The following is a 19,338-nucleotide window of genomic DNA, read 5'->3' as shown; positions in this document are numbered from 1 at the left end:
AATAAAGTGTTACATTTCCAGCTGAGGAAATGTTTTTTCTTCTAATGGCAGTGCACTGCTACAGGATAATTTAGTAATTATTACTTCACAACATTCTAAACAATTGAAGCAGGACTCAAGAAAAGAGGACATAGCTGCTGCAAAGGGGGCGTGGTCTCATAAATGTTGCACCATGAGCCACACCCCCATTTTCATAACTATGAGGGCATGCCCAGTGCTCTGTGAGCTGCAGGCCATGCTCCCAGTCTGTGTGGGATGCATAGTATCTATTTACCACTGCTATGAGCAGAGCAGTGAATGACAGGTGGCCTCTCAACTGCTCCACCCTCTCCGCCGCAGGACACTGCAACTCTTGGTTGGGACAATGGGAGAGTCTTAAGAAACACGACTTTCCTATGAAAATAGGGACATCGGAAGGTTTTGGAATTGCAATAAAGGAAGGCCTACAAAATGTGAATCCTTGTAGATTGCAAGCAAATCCTTCTTACCTCTGTGTCTACCTTTTATTTTATTACTGTTTATTCCCAGTTGTTAAGCTTAACCGAATATGCTGGAGCTGTATAAGTAGCTGGTAATAATGTGAAAACGTGTGGGCTTCTGGAGTATAAACACATATGACTTTGCCTTTTCTTTTGTTTTTTACTGTAAGTAACTTTTGCATTGATAATGTAAGTGCCTCATAGTACTGTCGCATGTCATTTTAGGGCCGTCTGTAAAGGCAACAAATCTGTCATTGGTGGTCCCATACATGATGAACAGGGCATTCTTTTGGCAGTTCAAGGTGGGTTGTGCTAGGGTTTTTCGGTACTTGTTTCCTAGAATGGCCACAATCGGGGGTAATCGTGTACCTTAACTTAAGGTACACGATTACCCCCGATGGACCCGATTTCCTTTGAAATCAGGTTCATTTTGCCGGCAAAGGCAATATTGGGTCCATCGCGTCGGTCGGGTGCATTAACATGGCACGCGATGCGACCGACGCAATGGACCCGATTTTGCCATAGGGTTCAATGTTAAAATATTTTTAACATTGTAATCAGGAAAAAAATGGGAAATGGGCCAATATGAGCCATTTCTCATTGTATATGCTACCCCCCCATTGTGAACGTCACCCCACGATTGTCGCCAACCCGAAGCGTGGCGAGCCTGCGAGGGGCGGCGGTACGCGTCCTCCGACCTTTTCATACCCCTACTATCCACGTCGGCGTGGAGTTGAGAATATAAAGTGTGGCGAGCGCAGCGAGGGGACGCGTATACCTGTGAAGATATATGCGTCCCCTCGCGGGACTCGCTGTGCTCGCCACGCTTCGGGCTCGGTGGCTCGCTGCGCTCGCCACACTTTATTTCTCAACTCCACGCCAACGTGGATAGTAGGGGTATGAAAAGGTCGGAGGACGCGTACCGTCGCCCCTCGCTACGCTCGCCACGCTTTGGGTTGGCGTCAATCGTGGGGTGCCGTTGAGGGGGTTAAAATTGGGGTCTGGGGAGAATTTTACATTGAATACAATGTATAATAGGGTCCCAGGGACCCTATTCACATTTCAATCAATGTAAAAATCGGGACCATCGCGTCGGTCGCATCGCATGCGATGCGACCGACCCGATCAACATCGGTGTGGCCGTTCTAGGAAACAAGTACTGGTTTTTCTTATACTTTTTATAATCATTTGATTAAAAAATAATCAGTCTTTGGGGGTATCCAATTACCCGTAGTTATTGATCGCGGGTAAGTGTCTTGCTGGGGTCATCCACTAAGCCCATATAAGCTTATGAAAGGCAAATCCAAATCCCTGAAAGCAGCAAAAATGGGTCTGTGGCCGGCGAAAAAACACACTGACTGCACTGTATTTTTTTTTTTTTTACAGACAATCCTAATTCAATGGGCTGTAAAAAAAATAGTATTGGTGAAACATCAGGGAAAAATCAATGATTTAGTAGCTAATTGGATTGCCTGTGTATTATTTCATGTTTTGTAGATGTGATGAAAGAAAAACTGAAGACCAGAGGAGTTAGAACTTTGACAGGCTTAGGGAAATACTTCCGAGAACTTGATAAATATGGAACAGGATGTTTAGGGAAAACAGCGTTTAAGCAGGCTCTTAAAACATTTCACTTGGACGTGTCTGAAACGGTATGTGTTATATTCTGACAATATTTGTTGTTTGTTGTACATTAAGACAGTCATTTTCCAACTGTTATTTCATATGCTCCCAAGTGTATTTACAGGGTGGAAGTAAATGATTAAAAGGGTTTCTATCAGTAATAGACACAGTGAGGTAAATCTACTAAAGCTTCTAAATATGAAAAGAGGTGATGTTGGCCATAGCAGCCAATCAGATTCTGTCTATCATTTTCTAGGATCAATCGAGAAATGATATACAGAATTTGATTGGTTTCTATGGGCAACAACACGTTTCTCATTTTAAAAAGCTTTACTAATTGCATGCAGAGTGAGAACTATATGGATAGAGGTATGTAGTGCATGGATAGATTACAGTTCAAAATCAATTTATAAATAGATGGATGATCTTTTACATAATTTGATGCAATGAAATAAAATACACTTATTAAAACCGTATATGGTGTAATATAAATACAATGAAACACCCACAAGATTGGTAAGTGTCCCGAAGAGTGCATTCCTATAAATACCCCTATGTGGTGTGGAAATGTGAATGGCGGAATAGTTACCACCCTGAAATTGGTAAGTGCATCGTCCACTTGTGTCCGTGTGGTCGGCCCAAGGCTGGTATGAATAACCAAAAATCGTTTTTTAGTGGATGGAATCTGCAGATGAACAATTAAAATATAACAAGTTTAAAATCAGTAACAGAAATTATAAAAAAAAAACAATAAGAAGAAAAAGAACAAGAATAATAAATTACAACATGATTATTAGTCCTTTTGGGAGGAGCTTCTGGGCCTCAATGATACGGAGGAAAGGGTCCTCAGCTCCCAAAGTTTTGCGCCACCTGAACTCCGTTAAGTATGACTGGATCTCATGCCGCGCATTGCCTCTTTGGCGCTTATTCCGCCTCTTGCATGTGCCCCAAAGTCGTTCCACATTTTGGGTGTGGACCCCTGTTGCCGGATCAATAATATTGAACCGGTGGTTAACCGTAAAATGACAGTATTCAGCAAGTTCAAGTTAGGTGGTAGAATATGCCCTCCAGCAGTCTGTATATATAGTCGTGCCAGGCTTAATATTCTGCTGGATGGAGTCCATTAACGTTGTTGCATCACGCACTGGCCTGTCTCCTGGCAGATCCCTCCGAATATCCACTGCTGTGGAAGAATGCAGCCAGCATTGTTCTTCCGTTTAACAAAAAGTGTCTCATCCACTTCTACGTGGAACCCAGGGCCTCCAATCCTCCGCTGGGGCTGTGCTATTATGTCCAGTGCACATGCCTCACGCATCCAGCGATTATACAGCACAGCTGTCTTCTTGGCTATATCCAGCTGCTGACTGCAGTATTCAATAGACGTCATGTCCTGGGACCACGAATAAAGAAATCGCAGCATGGTGAGAAACGACAAGCGGCAGCCTGGAAACCAGTGTGCCGCTCTCAGGCTCACCTTCAGCCAACACACCTTCACATGGCAGCGCCACATCGTCTCCTTCAACGAAAGCCGCATGGCGTGCCCATTTGCACAGTTCTGCCCCACAGGAAGCAGATCCTTAGCCTGGAAAAAGGCAACAGCATCCTCCTCCGTCTGCGGCAGCGAGAACATGTTAAAAACTCCAGCCATCTCAGTCAAATCTCTATCAAAACCAATAATCACCAGAAATCACCACCAGCTCTGAGGTACACTTCTTGTCACCACAGAATATCACCTCAGAGTGATTTCTGAGAGGATCTGACAGGGGGCGGGAATGACAGGGATCGGGAATGGGAAAATCTCATGACAGCGCATTGCATGCTACTACTGTACGTGATGCGATGCGATTTCAGTACGTTTGCGTACGTAATAAAACTGGGCGCACTGCTAGGAAACAAGTACCGTATTTTATACAACAGGCCAATGCCATGTCCATTTCTTTCAAAAATCGAGGCTACCCCCAGTTTATTATAAAACTGGGGTTAAAAAACTACAGGTGTGTCCTCCATCATACATCTTTGCTGAAGTCATGCCGAACTGCCCCTCTTGGCATGCTCGGTCCTGGGTGCTAGTCTTTTTGCATTGTAGAAGCAATATTGTGTGGCTAGAAGGCACTAGGAGACACTGCTGATTATTTTGATGTGTGAGTCTGTTACAGTATATCTGTGTGCAACTTATTCTCTGAATACAAAATGCTGCAATGCTCTGGACAAAGCTTTTTTCCCATACCGCTTTCTGTTCTGTTTTATATATGGAATTAGTTGCACACATATCAAATTATCAGCACAGTCTTATTGTGTGTCTTGGCCACATTGCATTTTCTGCAACATTTTTTGCCCATCCTTATACAGTGAACAACCCCCCTCACATGTCCTATGCCGGTCGCCGTGTAGTCATGTCATCTGCACACGACTTCACTCACAGTCAGCATCATCACAACTCTACTACTAGCCCTCCTTACAGGCACAAACATTCCCCAGCTGCGTCCCCAGGGGCCTTTGCCCTGGCATGCTGTTTCACTATGTTGCCACACCACCGTGTCACAATGCCGCAACCCTGGTTAGCAGGACACAAAGGGACAAGCTGGCCAGAAGAATATTTGAATATCCATCACCAAGGTTACCTGTTCTGCACACACTTAAACATAGCACCAGTACAAATTTACATGAAACATCGCATTGAATAAAAGTACACATGCATGGTGATAATAACTAATACATTAATAAGCACTAACTAAACACCTCTAACCCTGGTTGGAAAACCTATTGGTACACAGACAAATTAACAGACCTATTCAAAACTATATTCCATGATTATCCTGTTACAGTATTTCATTAATAAACAAAAGCCCCTTAATACTAAAGACTAATACTAATCCTCATCTCTTAAACGATGGTAAGCTTCTTTTCCAACATGAAAAGGAGTTAATCCAAAGGGACAATCTTGTCCATGTGATGAATCCAAAATGATTCCAGGTGCAACAATCTTCTTTCACAGTCTCCACCATGTTTACTTACTGGCGCAAGATCTATTATTTTATAGGTCAGCGAAGCCAGTGAATGCTTTTGTGCTGTCTGGCTATCAGATGGTCAACATCCTTCCCACCAAGGGACAACCTAATAACTGATCTATGCTGAGCCATGCATTCGGGAAACATGCAAGGGGATTTACCCATCTATATTAAAATACACCGGTATTTCATACAATATACATATACTGAGTAGAAGGGGGTTTGTTTGCAGGAGGCAAACGGAAAGACAAATGTGCCTTTTTGGGCACACTCTTTCTGTAAATTTTTATGGTTTGGTTATTTATTTAAAACATAACATTTAATTAACTTCTTCTTATAAAATATACGGAGCAATCATTAATTATTTATTTATTTGTCAGTCATTTAGTACATTTTCATTTGACTGTCAATCAAAAAACACATAACATATAAACGGGACATACAGTAGACATACATGCAAAGACATACTGGACTTGTTATTAGTCCTGGACTTATTACAAGTCCAGTATGTCTTTGCATGTATGTCTATGTCCCATTTATGTGTTATGTGTTTTTTGATTGACAGTCAAATGAAAATGTACTAAATGACTGACAAATAAATAAATAATTAATGATTGCTCCGTATATTTTATAATAAGAAGTTCATTAAAAGTTATGTTTTAAATAAATAACCAAACCATATAAATTTACAGAAAAAGAGTGCGCCCAAAAAGGCACATTTGTCTTTCTGTTTGCCTCCTGCAAACAAACCCCCTTCTACTCAGTTACAAATACTGGGCGCACCACCAATCTAAGACTACAGTAGTTTACCAAAGTAGTCCAACATATTGGTCACTCAGATGTTCAATATAAAATGCTCTGAAGTTATGATTTAAGTCTGTGCGGATCCACACCCTCTCTTTTTGTACCAAAATACATATAGTGTATACATTTAATTTTTTTTACAGGAAAAACTATTTCATAGGAGGGTGACATTTTCCATGGTCATTATGTGTAAAGCCAATTTCTAAAAGTTTTGCCCCTCTTTTGACCAATCCTCACCTTAGAATAGGCATGTCCAGACTGTGGTCCTCCAGCTGTTGTGAAATTACACCCAGCATGCCTTGTAATAGTTTTAGTATTCCCTGATAGCAATACTATGGCAAGGTATCATGGGACTTGTAGTTTCTCAACAGAAGGAGGGCCCAAAAAGGCACATTTGTCTTTCTGTTTGCCTCCTGCAAACAAACCCCCTTCTACTAAGTTACAAATACTGAATGTGTTGGGCGCGCCACCAATCTAAGACTACAGTAGTTTACCAAAGTAGTCCAACATATTGGTCACTCAGATGTTCAATATAAAATGCTCTGAAGTTATGATTTAAGTCTGTGCGGATCCAAACCCTCTCTTTTTGTACCAAAATACATATACTGTATACATTATTTAATTTTTTTTACAGGAAAAACTATTTCATAGGAGGGTGAAATTTTCCATTGTCATTATGTGTAAAGCCAATTTCTAAAAGTTTTGCCCCTCTTTTGACCAATCCTCACCTTAGAATAGGCATGTCCAGACTGTGGTCCTCCAGCTGTTGTGAAATTACACCCAGCATGCCTTGTAATAGTTTTAGTATTCCCTGATAGCAATACTATGGCAAGGTATCATGGGACTTGTAGTTTCTCAACAGAAGGAGGGCCATAGTTTGGACATGCCTGCCTTAGAACCAACAAGTGTTTAATACTGTGATTGGTTTTAATAATTGGCCAAAACGTCATAACAGAAGGATTACCAATACCACTAGCAGTATTATAGTGCTTGGCTGCATAGTATCAATTTGAAAATAGTAAATGCATCATCTTTCATAATTCTAACTTGTAAATATTGTTCAAAAGGCAAACCCATCTTTAAGGGCATGACTAGTGGCACCTAGCACCATATTAGAGTCCATGGGTTTGTGGAATGTTTTTGTATAAAGGCTGGTCCCTGACCAGTTGATAGTGGATTTCCTTTAAAATTGTGACATAATGAACTTGATGATTTGGCATGTATTTTTTTTTTCATAATATGTGTAAACTGCTCAATCTGTCAAACACCACAGAACTAAAATGTTGTCTATGTATCTGCACAAAAATAAAGTATAGGCTGAAAATCTTTTCTAAATATATTTGCAAAACAGGCGACTACATTAGAGCCCATAGCACACCCCTATAATGGAAAATAAAATCGATTGTTAAATATGAAAGTAATTGTGTACTAATGTGTCCTCTAGTAGGTCCATAAAAAAAATCTGCATTAGGGCCTTGATAGTCTGCACATCCTCAATGAATGAATACTTTGTTGGTGAGGGATACCATCTATAGTACAAAGCATTGTCGCTGGTATGTTTTGTACATTCTCCAGTAACATTGTAGTGGGATGTACAGTAGAAAGAGGCTTTCTTCAGAATAAATGATTGTACGTTAAAGTCCAGGTATTTTGAGACCATACTGTAGAGAGGTAAATGAGCTGATATAATTGGGTGACCTGGGGGAGACCCCAGGGACTTGTTTAGATAACTTGAACATGCTTTTTTTTTTAAATATACAGATAGTGGTAGATGCTTTTTTTTTAATCTGTAGTCTCATGTTGGTGGTTTCAGTAATCACTTGCAAGCTCTCCACATTAATTAGTGCAGTGTCCAATTCTTGTGTGTGGTCTTTATCCAATAATGTCATGTAATTGTCGATGAAGCTCAGTTTTGCAGACTGTGGTTTCCTGAATAACTAAAGCCTCTGCAGGGCGGATCACTATACTGTCATTGCAATTTAAGGTTTGTAGTGCCAAAAATTCATAACGTGAAAGATATTTCCATCTTGTTAAATACAACTTTCGCCAGCCATGACATCTTGGTCCAACATCCTCAGAAAATATTTTATGGGCGCAATAAATGATTAAGGTTCAAATTGGGATTTCTTTCTAAGAGGGCAAAATCCTTGGTCCCAAACTGTGCCGTCGCTCACTGGGGTGCCTCGGGATACTTGCAGGGGTGAAATTATTTATATACAAAACCAGTGCTAGTGGCTGCCATTCAAAAAATATGTTTACAAACAGAAGCAATTCCTGGTCTTTATCACACAACTGAACCTAAGGATCACATATACTGTAAACATCTACTTCAATTTTTATATATTGTTTCTACATTTGATTTGAGGGTGGGGGGGCCCTAGGGGGGTCCTTGCAAAAATTCTGATACTCTACGGTGCCATGATTCAAGAAACAGGTGTTCCCAATCTTTCACAGATGTTTTCTGTAGCTGAAAAAGACAATATTTTAATTTGAGGCTATGTTGAAATCGCCATAAATGCCTTTTGTTGTTTTTAGGTACAAACTTCAGTCCCCTATTCAGAACATTGTTTTTTGCTATTTAAAGTTCCTGAAGTTTTTATGCCTCTCCCTTTGTCTCTAGGGACATCTCATGCACCACCTCTATCTCTATGGGCACGAGTCATGACCCCTAAATGAGATTTGTACACAATTTGGTTAACAGATGAGGAGTCTGCGTCACTTGTCAATGTATTGGCATTACTGGAGACCTCTGTTTCTTAGACATAATGGGGGAAATTTACTAAGATGTGAAATACACTTCACAGGTCTTGTTGCTATGGGCAACCAATCAGAAGCTACTAATTTATTTTTCACCCTCTAGAAGATAGTAGACAGGATCTGATTGGTTGCCCATAGCAACATGACTTGTGAAGTGTATTTCACATCATAGTAAATTTCCCCCCATGTATCATGTTCCTGTTCGCACATCAGTATTTAGGCTTTAAAGCTTCATCTCTCCCTTTGGCCCAGTACATATAGAGCTATCCTCATCTAGCCCTTTAATAGGATTAATAATAATAATAATAATAATAATAATAATTATTATTATTATTATTTATAAAAATACACTGTGTGTGTGTGTGTGTATGTATGCGAGAAGGCACCCAGGCAAGCTGCATGACCCCACTGAGGAAAATGTATTAATTACATTGAAACGTCGACCATGATGTGGTATACCCTGTTTCTTGCTACATAAAGATATCTCATAAAAGACCCCAGGAGTGATGCTACTTTTCTTCAGTTTGTACATTCCTTCAGAAGGCACCCGGGGCATTATACTCTAATACTAGTGAGAGTCCTGAATCGCTTTGTTCTGTGTGTATATGTATGTATGTGTATCTATGTATATATATATATGTGTGTGTGTGTGTGTGTGTGTGTATATTATTTATGCCTATATATGTGACTGGGAGGCCAAGACGGGTTTTAAGGGTTATACTTTGCAGTTTGAGTGGCCAGTGAGAAAGAAAAGTGGTATACTAATCTGTTTTGTAAAACTGGCACACTAGCCAAAATATTACTTACTGGTTCGAGAATTTAGGCTAATTACAGACTATGCACCCTTAAAATGTAGGCACATAAATGCTCTTATGAACTGTTTTTGGTCTTGCAGCCATTTAAATTTGAAGTGCAGCATCGTCCTGTGAAGCAACATATAAATGCAAATGCCCTTTCCAGGAAATTTGTTTGTCCTGATCTTCCTCACAACCCCGTGATGAGCCTAGGGGAGGAGGAAGATGGTGAAGGAGTATTTGGAAGGATGGTGTAGGGTTGTGTTCCCAGCACAAATAGAAACAGGCAAAGCAGTTCGCTCGCCTGAAAATGCTTAGCTTCACCAAAGTGGTTGAAGTTAAAGGGGAAGGAGTGTGGCAGGTATAATCAGATGTTCCTGTTTAATGCACAATACAGCAGTTAAACATGGATACAGTCCAGGTTCTGTTTGAAGCCAGGAATGAACTGCAGCTAAGTTAATTAGTAGCACCTGTTGGTTGCCTTTAAGAAAGTTCTCTGTTTACAGGGAAATGGCTCCTGGTGCTGGCTAAGTTTTTGGGGTAACATTAGAAGTCAGTGGAGTGTATGAAGATATTGTTTGTCAGAACATGGAGTGTTACCTGCTGTGAACTGCTGTTATAGCCAAGTGAATGACCTACTGCTGAGAAGAAACAAACCTACCTGCTGTTTGAAAATGTACTGTGTATGTATACTCGAATACTAGTGAGAGTGCCGAATCGCTTTGTTCTGTGTGTAATATATATATATATATATATATATATATATATATATATATATATATATAGTAGTCTATTGCAGCCCGGCACTCACTCCATCTGTTGCAGCCACCTTGGTGCCTTCTGATACTTAGGATAAAACTGGAACAAACAAGCAGCGGCACTCAAAGGATGACACCTTGACAAAGGGGTGTGGCAGCCCCGAAACGTTTTTTTTGGGTTGTTGTGACCTAATACAGTTCTAAGAAAAATCCTTTCAGTGCCGCTGCTTGTTTGTTCCAGTGATATAGATATATATAGATAGATAGAGATATATACACACACACGTTGGTGGTGCAGCACTCTGGCTTAGTGAAAGTGCAAATAATGCTCAGCAAACAATGGCTGAAGACAACGTTTCAGTTTTTATTTCAACTGTTTTCAAGTCATATACAGAAACAATTAAAACACATACCTTTATACTCCGGCTTAGTGAAAGTGCAAATAATGCTCAGCAAACAATGGCTGAAGACAATGTTTCAGTTTTTATTTAAACTGTTTTCAAGTCATATACAGAAACAATTAAAACACATACCTTTATAGACAAATCCCCCAAGTGAATGCGTTGCTCTGAGACAGAAGGCGTCAGCTGACAAGCGGCACTTGCAGTGGTGCTAGATGATGACATCATAAGTAACCATAGCAACAAAAAAGTGTACCCTTCACCACAAGTAACATAAAAGGTTTGAACATAGACATCATATAAAAAGGGAAAAGTACTAACACGGATTGGCAAACAGCATGTATGGTAGACAATACAATAATATTGCACAAAATCCGCGCAATGTAGCATGAAGTACAAGTAAAGACAATGTGCAAACTTAACTATAAGCAATGATGAAATACATGAGATACGGAAGTACAAGGCATAAGATATGGAAGCAGGGCAAACTTTTTAGTTTGTACTGAAGAAGTGGACATTGTACTGAAGAAGTGGACATTCCCAATGATGCAAACAACCTAGTGCAAGTTGGCCAATCTGGCAATTGTAAGGTGTGTATAGGCTGGAGATGCCAAGTACAATCTGGTGTGTTCTGGTTGAAGTGCATATATGAATGCCGTGTCAGCTAAAGCTAGCAAATTATACATATTCATTGAGACCCTTGGGAGCGAGTACTCCTAGTTTAATGATCCATCGTGTTTCGCATTTGAGTACTCGAAACACGATTGATCATTAAACTAGGAGTACTCTGGTCCCTGTTCCTGTACAAAATGTGAAATGGAGACCATAGACCCAGGTAAAATTTCAAACAGACGGTTTATTTCTTCTCTAGCAGTTAGGTCATTCACATGGATATAACAGCAGTTCACAGTAGGTAACTAGTTACTCTACTACATTCCATGCGACCATCGAAAGATGTGGGAGGTTCCCCCTGGAATGACTGTGTATGTAAAACATCCATTCGCAGACCGTGCGAACGTACACTGCATGCGAGGGGTGGCGGGCGTACCACGATTCGCAGGGCGGGTTCCGGTAGTCTCGCAAGGGTGCGGATTTGCATCTGAGCGAATCAACCAGAATAACCCCCTATGATTCAAATCCTGAAGATTTCTATTCCTGGAGAATGGAGCAGAGAAAGGTCAGAAATGATGTATCTTCTGAAATTTTGTAGGAATACACATGACCTGAATACCCATATTTTTCTATGTAGAATGACTGGGGTTGCCTAAGGAAATAACTGAAACTTTTTTCTTTATTTCAGTGGACATTTAAATTTAGAAGAATTGCTTATATTTATTGCCAAATTTAATTGAGGCACTTTATACATGTATACGTTGACATTTAAAGTTTTTACTTAATATTTGTTCAGTTTTAATTTGATGTGTTGTAGTTTGTCAGTGAAAAATATATACATTTGTTATTTTTATCATGTAATGTCACAATTTACATGACAACAATTATTTCTGTTTTTATGTCCAAACAAATAATTTCCTTACTGGTAAATATTTTTTTATTACACTTTAAACTAATTTTCTTATGCTGTTTTTTAGGTATTTGATTCCTTATGGCTTATTATGGATGAAAACAACATGGGAACAGTGGACTATGGATTATTTGTCCACAATGTCATCGGCGAAATGAATGAGTATCGAAAATCATTTGTTAGAAAAGTAATTTTTTTTTATTTGTATATATTATTTTTACAGTCTTCTAGAATATTTGTGTGGAAATCAGAATTTCTAAGCATTTTGCAAAAGAATTTCAGTTTAAAAGTAGTAACTCAGAGCTCATGGCTTCTACCAGCAAATGGATTGCTAGATTTATTTTCATGTAGATTTCAATATAGATATATTCATTATTCGTGACCAGTGGCCAAAGCCACTTCTGCCTGTAATATACAGTATACGGTATGTACTACTAAAGACTGAAATGCCAGGGAGCTAACCACTTTATCAAATTATTCTAAATATTGGTCCAGTTTATGTTATTTTCTGCTTGCACAAGTCTACATTTACACTTTATGAAAGTCACAGTAGCCATTATTACTGGTGTCTCCGTGGAATCAGGAGAAATACATACTGTTCCAATTAAAATATTAGCTATGTGTGCTGTAGATGCAGTACATACACAAAAGTCATCAAACCTGTGAAATTTTAAGGAAGCAAAAATGAACATTTCATATACAGTGTATCATCCGTTGCATCCTAAATTGATATAAATATAAACAGCAACCCTATTTGGCGAACACTGTGTTCTACCTTTTTAAGATGTATTTTGAATATCAAATTATTTGTACAGTGGCTTACAGTAACAATTTATTCAAATTGTGAATATCTTTCTCTTATCATGTTTATCAATTGAAAAAATAGTGTGGGCTTATCCATATCAAAATGGATTTCAGAAATTGATTTCTGTATAAATTATTTAAATATATTTTCTTCTATAATATACATTATACACTTTCCACCTTTTGTTTTTAAGTTGTTTTCAAGCAACTTAATTCATACAAGTTCCTGTATAAGCACACACAAAATATGTCATTAAAAGCAAAACTGAAAATAGTACTTAAACTACAAATAACACATTATTTTTAAAAGTGTTAAATGTAAATAAACCTATATTAAAATGGAATTACTTTAAAAATATCCAATTAAACATTTTTATTCATTTTATTTAACTCCTATTTATAAAGAGAATTTCTGTTTCAATATCTGTAATTTGCAGTCTCTCTACCTCATGTATCGGGTTTTATAACCACAGTACCAATACATTTTAATGAGGATACATTTATGTATTTCTTCAAAGTGTCTAAGGAAATATGTCAAAGTTTTGTTTCCTGCTTTTTTTCTCCTTTTGCATATTTTTAATACTGTTGACATTTTTCCAATGATTGCAGAAACATGTCAAAAGATAAATTGCATATTCCATTTGACAGCCTGCAGTTTCTTCATGTTTCATCCTGTTTGCCTTTCAGAAGGTTTGTGCCTTTCTGAGTTTATGAATATGACAAATATATATTAAATCATAAGTTTGGGAGCCCCAGGTCATATTTAACTGAATCTCTAAGGGAAAACCTTAACATCTGCAGGGTACAAACTTTAATATGACATACCATGTTCCACATTTCATAATATCAAAACAAAACATGGTTCCATACCCATAAAAGGGGCTTAGTCATACTCACCTGACTTCGTTTACATCCATAAATAAATATAAATTATTCAATTAGAAGGGTACCCACATTTTTATCATGTCACATCACCTTATTATTTTTAATCTAGAAAGATCCGCAAATAAATCTTAAGGGGTATATTTACTAAAGGTTGATTTGGTACTTGTGTATTATCTGGGCTCCCTATTTTTTCATTGCATGCCACTACTTAAGGCATGCAATGCGATGCAATGCAATGTGATTTTTCATTGTAAAGACCCGATTTTTAATTGTATAGTCAGCCATGGGTGATTTCATACCCCCACTATCCAACTACGCATGGAGTTGATTTTATATAGTGTGGCGAGCCCGAAGCGTGGCGAGGGGGCGCGGATTACTTTACATGTATTCTGCGTCCCCTCGCGGGGCTCGCCACGCTTCGGGCTTGCTGCGCTCGCCACACTATATAAAATCAACTCCATGCGTAGTTGGATAGTGGGGGTATGAACTCACCCATGGGTGACTATACAATTAAAAATCTGGTCTTTACAATGAAAAATCGCATTGCATGAATTGTATGCCACTATATTGCATGCGATGCGATGCGATGCAATGCAATACAATGAAAAAATTGGGCGCCCAGATATTACACAAGTACCGTTGATTTTTATAGCTTTAGATACATTTTGAATCAATCAATCTAAAATTATGTCACACACATAAGATTTCCTTTTATTGTGTTGAATAACAGATATACCTTACAAATTAAGCATGAACCAGGGGTCTGAATTGATAATAAATATATACATATACACACACACATACAATACACACTGTATATAGTCCTTGGTAACAGTCACATTCCCATATGTTCCTTTACTCAAATGCTGGGGTGCAAAAAATCAGAAGTATATTTGACTGTATATTTGACTATATATATATATATATATATATATATATATATATATATATATATATATATATATATATATATATATATGTCAATGTCGCAAGTTTTATATAGACATTTGGTAAAGTAAATATCAGTCAACGATTCGGTCCGCTGCAGGACCTTTGTCATGACCACCAGGACAAGAAGAAAGCCTATCTATCTCTAAAGATATATAGGCAGATAGATGTTTACTTACATTAGCCTTACTTGTACTAGCACAAGCCCCATACAGATGAATACGATATGCTTGGCTGCATATTTACACGTAAATCTATAGTTACTTCACTATTTCCTCACTGTAAATTGCCCATGTAAGTTATTCCTCTTCAGTAAGTGTATATGTGGCTAAATTAAGTATGACTGTATGGCCTATGTTTCAATGTGCATGGTATAGTGTAAACACAAGCAAGATACATTTTGAAAACCGATGTATGTTCAACTCTGCATCAGCCTCATTAACACTTTTATACAGAAATGATGCATAGTTTGTAAAACTAACGGTCTTTCATTTTTAGGCCTTTATGAAACTGGATCCCAATAAAACAGGTGCCGTGTGTATGGTAGACTTGAGAAAGTTCTATTGTGCCAAGAAACATCCGCAAGTTTTGGAAGGTACTTTTATGATATGTACTAATATAGTAGTGAGTTCATAGCTTCATCTGTGGATAGTCTGAAATAAATGTTTTCCCTTGCTTCCTATGTTTGCTGTATAGGTGTAAATAAGCTAAAATGATCTGTAAAGTCTCTTTTTTATTGCAAAACACTGTGTGTATCTCTGTTTCTATATGGACCTTGCAGCAACATTGAGGAGACAATGCAAAGCACTTTAATTATTCCCTTCATTCAAGAATGTCTATGTCTGCATAACAGTTTAAGATGTTCCAAATTTCGTAGGTTCTCGCTGTAACTAAAAACACAGGCGGATACTCAAAATAAACATAACTGGATATGACGCATCAACATTTCAGAATACACTCTAAACAACATTTTGTATAGTAAGGAATTTAGCATATATGATATTTAGCCCTTATGTAACATACTATCAAGATTCTTCAAACTAGTCACATATAATAAAGGGAACCTACCAGCAGGCTGCCGAGAATGGGTAGGGCAGGTACTAATTACCTGGGCCCGGGCTTGCTGCAGGGGCCCGGCGGGGTCCTGGTCCGACCCCCTCCATCCCTCCGGGGGGCAGCAGCAGCACACACATACAGCATGTGGTGTGCTGACAGCAGGCACAGCATGAGCGTCTCACTGACAGTGTGAGAGCTCATGCTGAGCCTGCTGTCAGCACAGCACATGCTGTAGGTGTGTGCTGCTGCTGAAGGAGTGGGGGGATAATAACACTCCCCCCTTGAAAGTCGAGGGAGGAGGGTTTTTTCACTCTCCCCATAATAATTTGGGGGTGTGGCCTAAGTATGGGAGGTGGCCACGCCTCCTGTGATTAGGCCACACTCCCATTTTACCAGGGCCCGGCATACCTCTCGGCTTCCCTGCCTACCAGCTCTCAAATTAAATGATGTCATATGGCACTATGTTTAGACTGTCCATGATGTTTGGTGCTGGAAGACAAGTCTGTTGCACCTTTGTTACACGCAGTGCGGTGTCATTTGGAAAAATAAGACCCAATTCACATTAAGTCTTAAATTAGCCAAAATGCTCTGTGAGTGCCATGTTCTCTGCTCCTGTTTCAGACAGGGCAAACCTTATCTGTTTCATGCTCTTATTGCTCTTATCTGGGTCTGAGGAGATATAATGTAGGTGCTTAAGTTCCAAAGCTGTGACATTCAGGAGAAGTCTTGGAGATGGTATTATACAGAGTAATCAAAGAGTAATCGAGATGCTCATTGTCTGAGCTGTGCAGTGAGATGAGGTTAGAGCAGGGCTGGGCAACACCGGCCCTCCAGATGTTGATGAACTACACATCCCAGGATGCTTTGCATTAGTTTTGCTATGTGGCCATGCTGAAACTGATGCAAGGCATGCTGGGATGTGTAGTTCATCAACATCTGGAGGGCCGGTGTTGCCCAGCCCTGGGTTAGAGGTAGGGAGCAGAGTCTGAGGGAGGGCATTGCATTTATAATGAATATAAGGAAATGGTGAATTGAAGGCATTTGTCAGAGATCAGAATGGCAAGAGAGGAAGACCAATCTTGCCACAATGTTCAGAATGGATTGGGGAGAGGAAGGCCAGAGTGTAGAAGGGAGGTGATTCTAATTGCTTTGGTCCCCCTTGCAGACTCAATGTTTTTTTAGTGCACATGCGTATAATGGCTTATGTGCATGCAGGTTTTTTGGCAAACGGTTTTAGCGACTTACATAGTCGTCGAGCCGTTCACATGGAGCAATGTGGCCCAGAAGCGTGGTGCGGCGGAACTGGGGTAGCACCCATGAGAATGGCCAGCATTTCGTGGACGTCCCCATGAAAATGCAGGGCTTTCTCATGGGATTGCGGGGAAGACGAGGTTGGCTGATATTAGCCACCCGTCCTGTCGTCTTCCCGCTGCCCGCAAATATAAATCAGTCGGCGACCATTAAATGATTTCTCCTACTGTGGGTACATGCAAGGGGATGTATGCATAAAAGTATCCTAATTATTTATAAAGCGGCAATCATTTATACTGCAAATGCAGTTTGATTTTGCAGTGTAAATGATTGCTGCTTTAAAAAAACTGGAGATTTCTTACCAAATCTCTCACTTTCTTAATCTCTCATCCTATTAAATTTCTCCCCAAGTTTCTATTTGGTAATTTGAAACTTTGTCATAGTTATGCTTTTCTTTGGTTTCCAAATCCTACATTGTTTATTGTAAATAAAAAGCATGTTAGCAATATATTTGACATATGGAATGCCTTCAAAAAAACCTGAAAATGTTCATTTACAACCAAGCAATCCGTATACCAATATGTTTTAACTCCAAATCCTTAGGGTACAGAAGAGGCCAAGTTTTTAACATCACCCAGCATGTCTCCAATTTACATAAACTCATTACTAATTACATTTAATTGGAGGTTATTTGCATACGCTTTGGATGGCTGTAAGCTTTTCTATGGCTCTTGAGACCCTAGGAATGCTGCCATTTGTATTATGCAACCTCATGTTGGTGTGTAGATTTCCAAAATCACACAGAAAATACCTTCTTTTGTTCTTATTTTCAGGTTCTGCATCGGAAGTGGAAATCAGAGCTGCATTTTTTGAAACACTGGAGAACACTTGCAGTAATCCCCGGGAAGTGTTGTACAGTGAATTTGAAGATTTTTATGAAGGACTGAGTATTGGCATCTTGCGTGATGAAGACTTCATTAATATTTTAAGAAATGTCTGGGGAATATAAAGTACTGTGCTTAATAAAAGTGATCTATATTATGAGTTACCTGATTTTAAAGCAAATGATTTAGTCTTAACTGTTAAAGTATAGATTTGCCTAAAAGATTAATTAATTCTAAGAAAATATACTCCACATTTGCCCAGTGTCCTAACTAATTGGATTTGATTTTATGTTTTTAAATATGGAAAGGGTTCTCATAATTTTATGGGATTATGGCTGCGCATCCATCTGGGTCTTTATTGCTGGCTTCATAATTCTAAATGATACCAAGCAGTACTGTATGTTCACTGGGCACCCAGACTGTCAGTTACAACTGCCATAGTCAATATAACTGCCACAATGAATACTTTATTTTGTCTTGTCTTGGTTTTCTTTTCTTTTGTGTTTTTGTATTGGTTGCTCTATTTTATGTGTTATTGTTTTGCATTTTGGAACTGATTCTGAGTCGGAGACATTGACAATGTCAGGTGCATTTGAGCAATTTATTTTCAACTGTACATGTATCTAAGTCACATTGCACATGCATCCATTTTCGATTCAAATGTCTTGAAAATGTATTGGGCGGTGGCTGAGTAGAGATGTTCCATCTTATTGGCTTTGTTATTTTAAGTGTATTGCTGTATTGTTGCATACATTTTGAAGAACCACATTTGATGAAGAATCTTCAATTATTGTAGCCTGGGGCCAATGAAAGTTTCAATGTTTCGACTGACAGTTGTGTCTAAAAATGCACAGTCATGGCTATATTAATGGGAAGAGATTGTAAAAATATTTGCATAAAGCATCAGACATGTGCCCGGCAAAAGGCACCTCTGTACCAGACTCAGGATCAAGCCTTTTTGTGTTTTTCTTCCTCTCAATCTGATGTGTGATTTTCTAGCTTTCATATACAACACAACTTTGTTACACCAATTGTAATAATTTTCATAAATATAAAGGATTTTTTTTACAGATTATCAAACCGTTTGTTAATTACGTTTTGGGAATCCGTGAACAGACTGTTAAAGCAGATTAGTTTGAATTTCACTTTTGACCTTTTCCAACTGGTGGTAGTTGTGTGAAGCAGTAACGTGCAGTTATGCGTGGCAGAGCCTCACCTGTCACACCCCAGAGGATCTTCCAGCAGCTACTGCTCACAGATTAACTCCTGGGCCCTTTGCTTACAGGTTACCCCAGCATCCACTGTGCAGCTGATCACTTTTGGCAGCAGCCTCCCCACCATGTGGCCTCAGAGATTAGCAGCTT

The 19,338-nt window shown here is 39.0% G+C and overlaps 1 protein-coding gene across 5 annotated transcripts in view; it reads left to right on the top strand.

Annotated features, from left to right (window-relative positions):
• CAPS2 (calcyphosine 2) overlaps positions 1-19,041 on the top strand; it is a 100,876-nt gene extending 81,835 nt beyond the window's left edge. For 4 of the 5 annotated variants that reach the window (XM_083182571.1, XM_083182569.1, XM_083182573.1 and 1 more), the window contains 5 exons: positions 705-781; positions 1,977-2,131; positions 12,214-12,333; positions 15,282-15,378; positions 17,924-19,041. In XM_083182571.1, coding sequence (XP_083038697.1) covers positions 705-781; positions 1,977-2,131; positions 12,214-12,333; positions 15,282-15,378; positions 17,924-18,099 — 625 coding nt within the window. In that variant the 3' untranslated portion in view covers positions 18,100-19,041. Of the gene's footprint in view, positions 1-704; positions 782-1,976; positions 2,132-12,213; positions 12,334-13,559; positions 13,641-15,281; positions 15,379-17,923 lie in introns of those variants that run through there. The other variant, XR_014473428.1, reaches the window with a different exon arrangement.
• Positions 19,042-19,338: the final 297 nt, after the last annotated feature.

The sequence above is a fragment of the Crinia signifera genome, chromosome 4, assembly GCF_055691185.1.
Source record: "Crinia signifera chromosome 4, ASM5569118v1, whole genome shotgun sequence".
NCBI lineage: Eukaryota > Metazoa > Chordata > Amphibia > Anura > Myobatrachidae > Crinia > Crinia signifera.
This window is presented reverse-complemented; position numbering and strand designations above follow the sequence as displayed.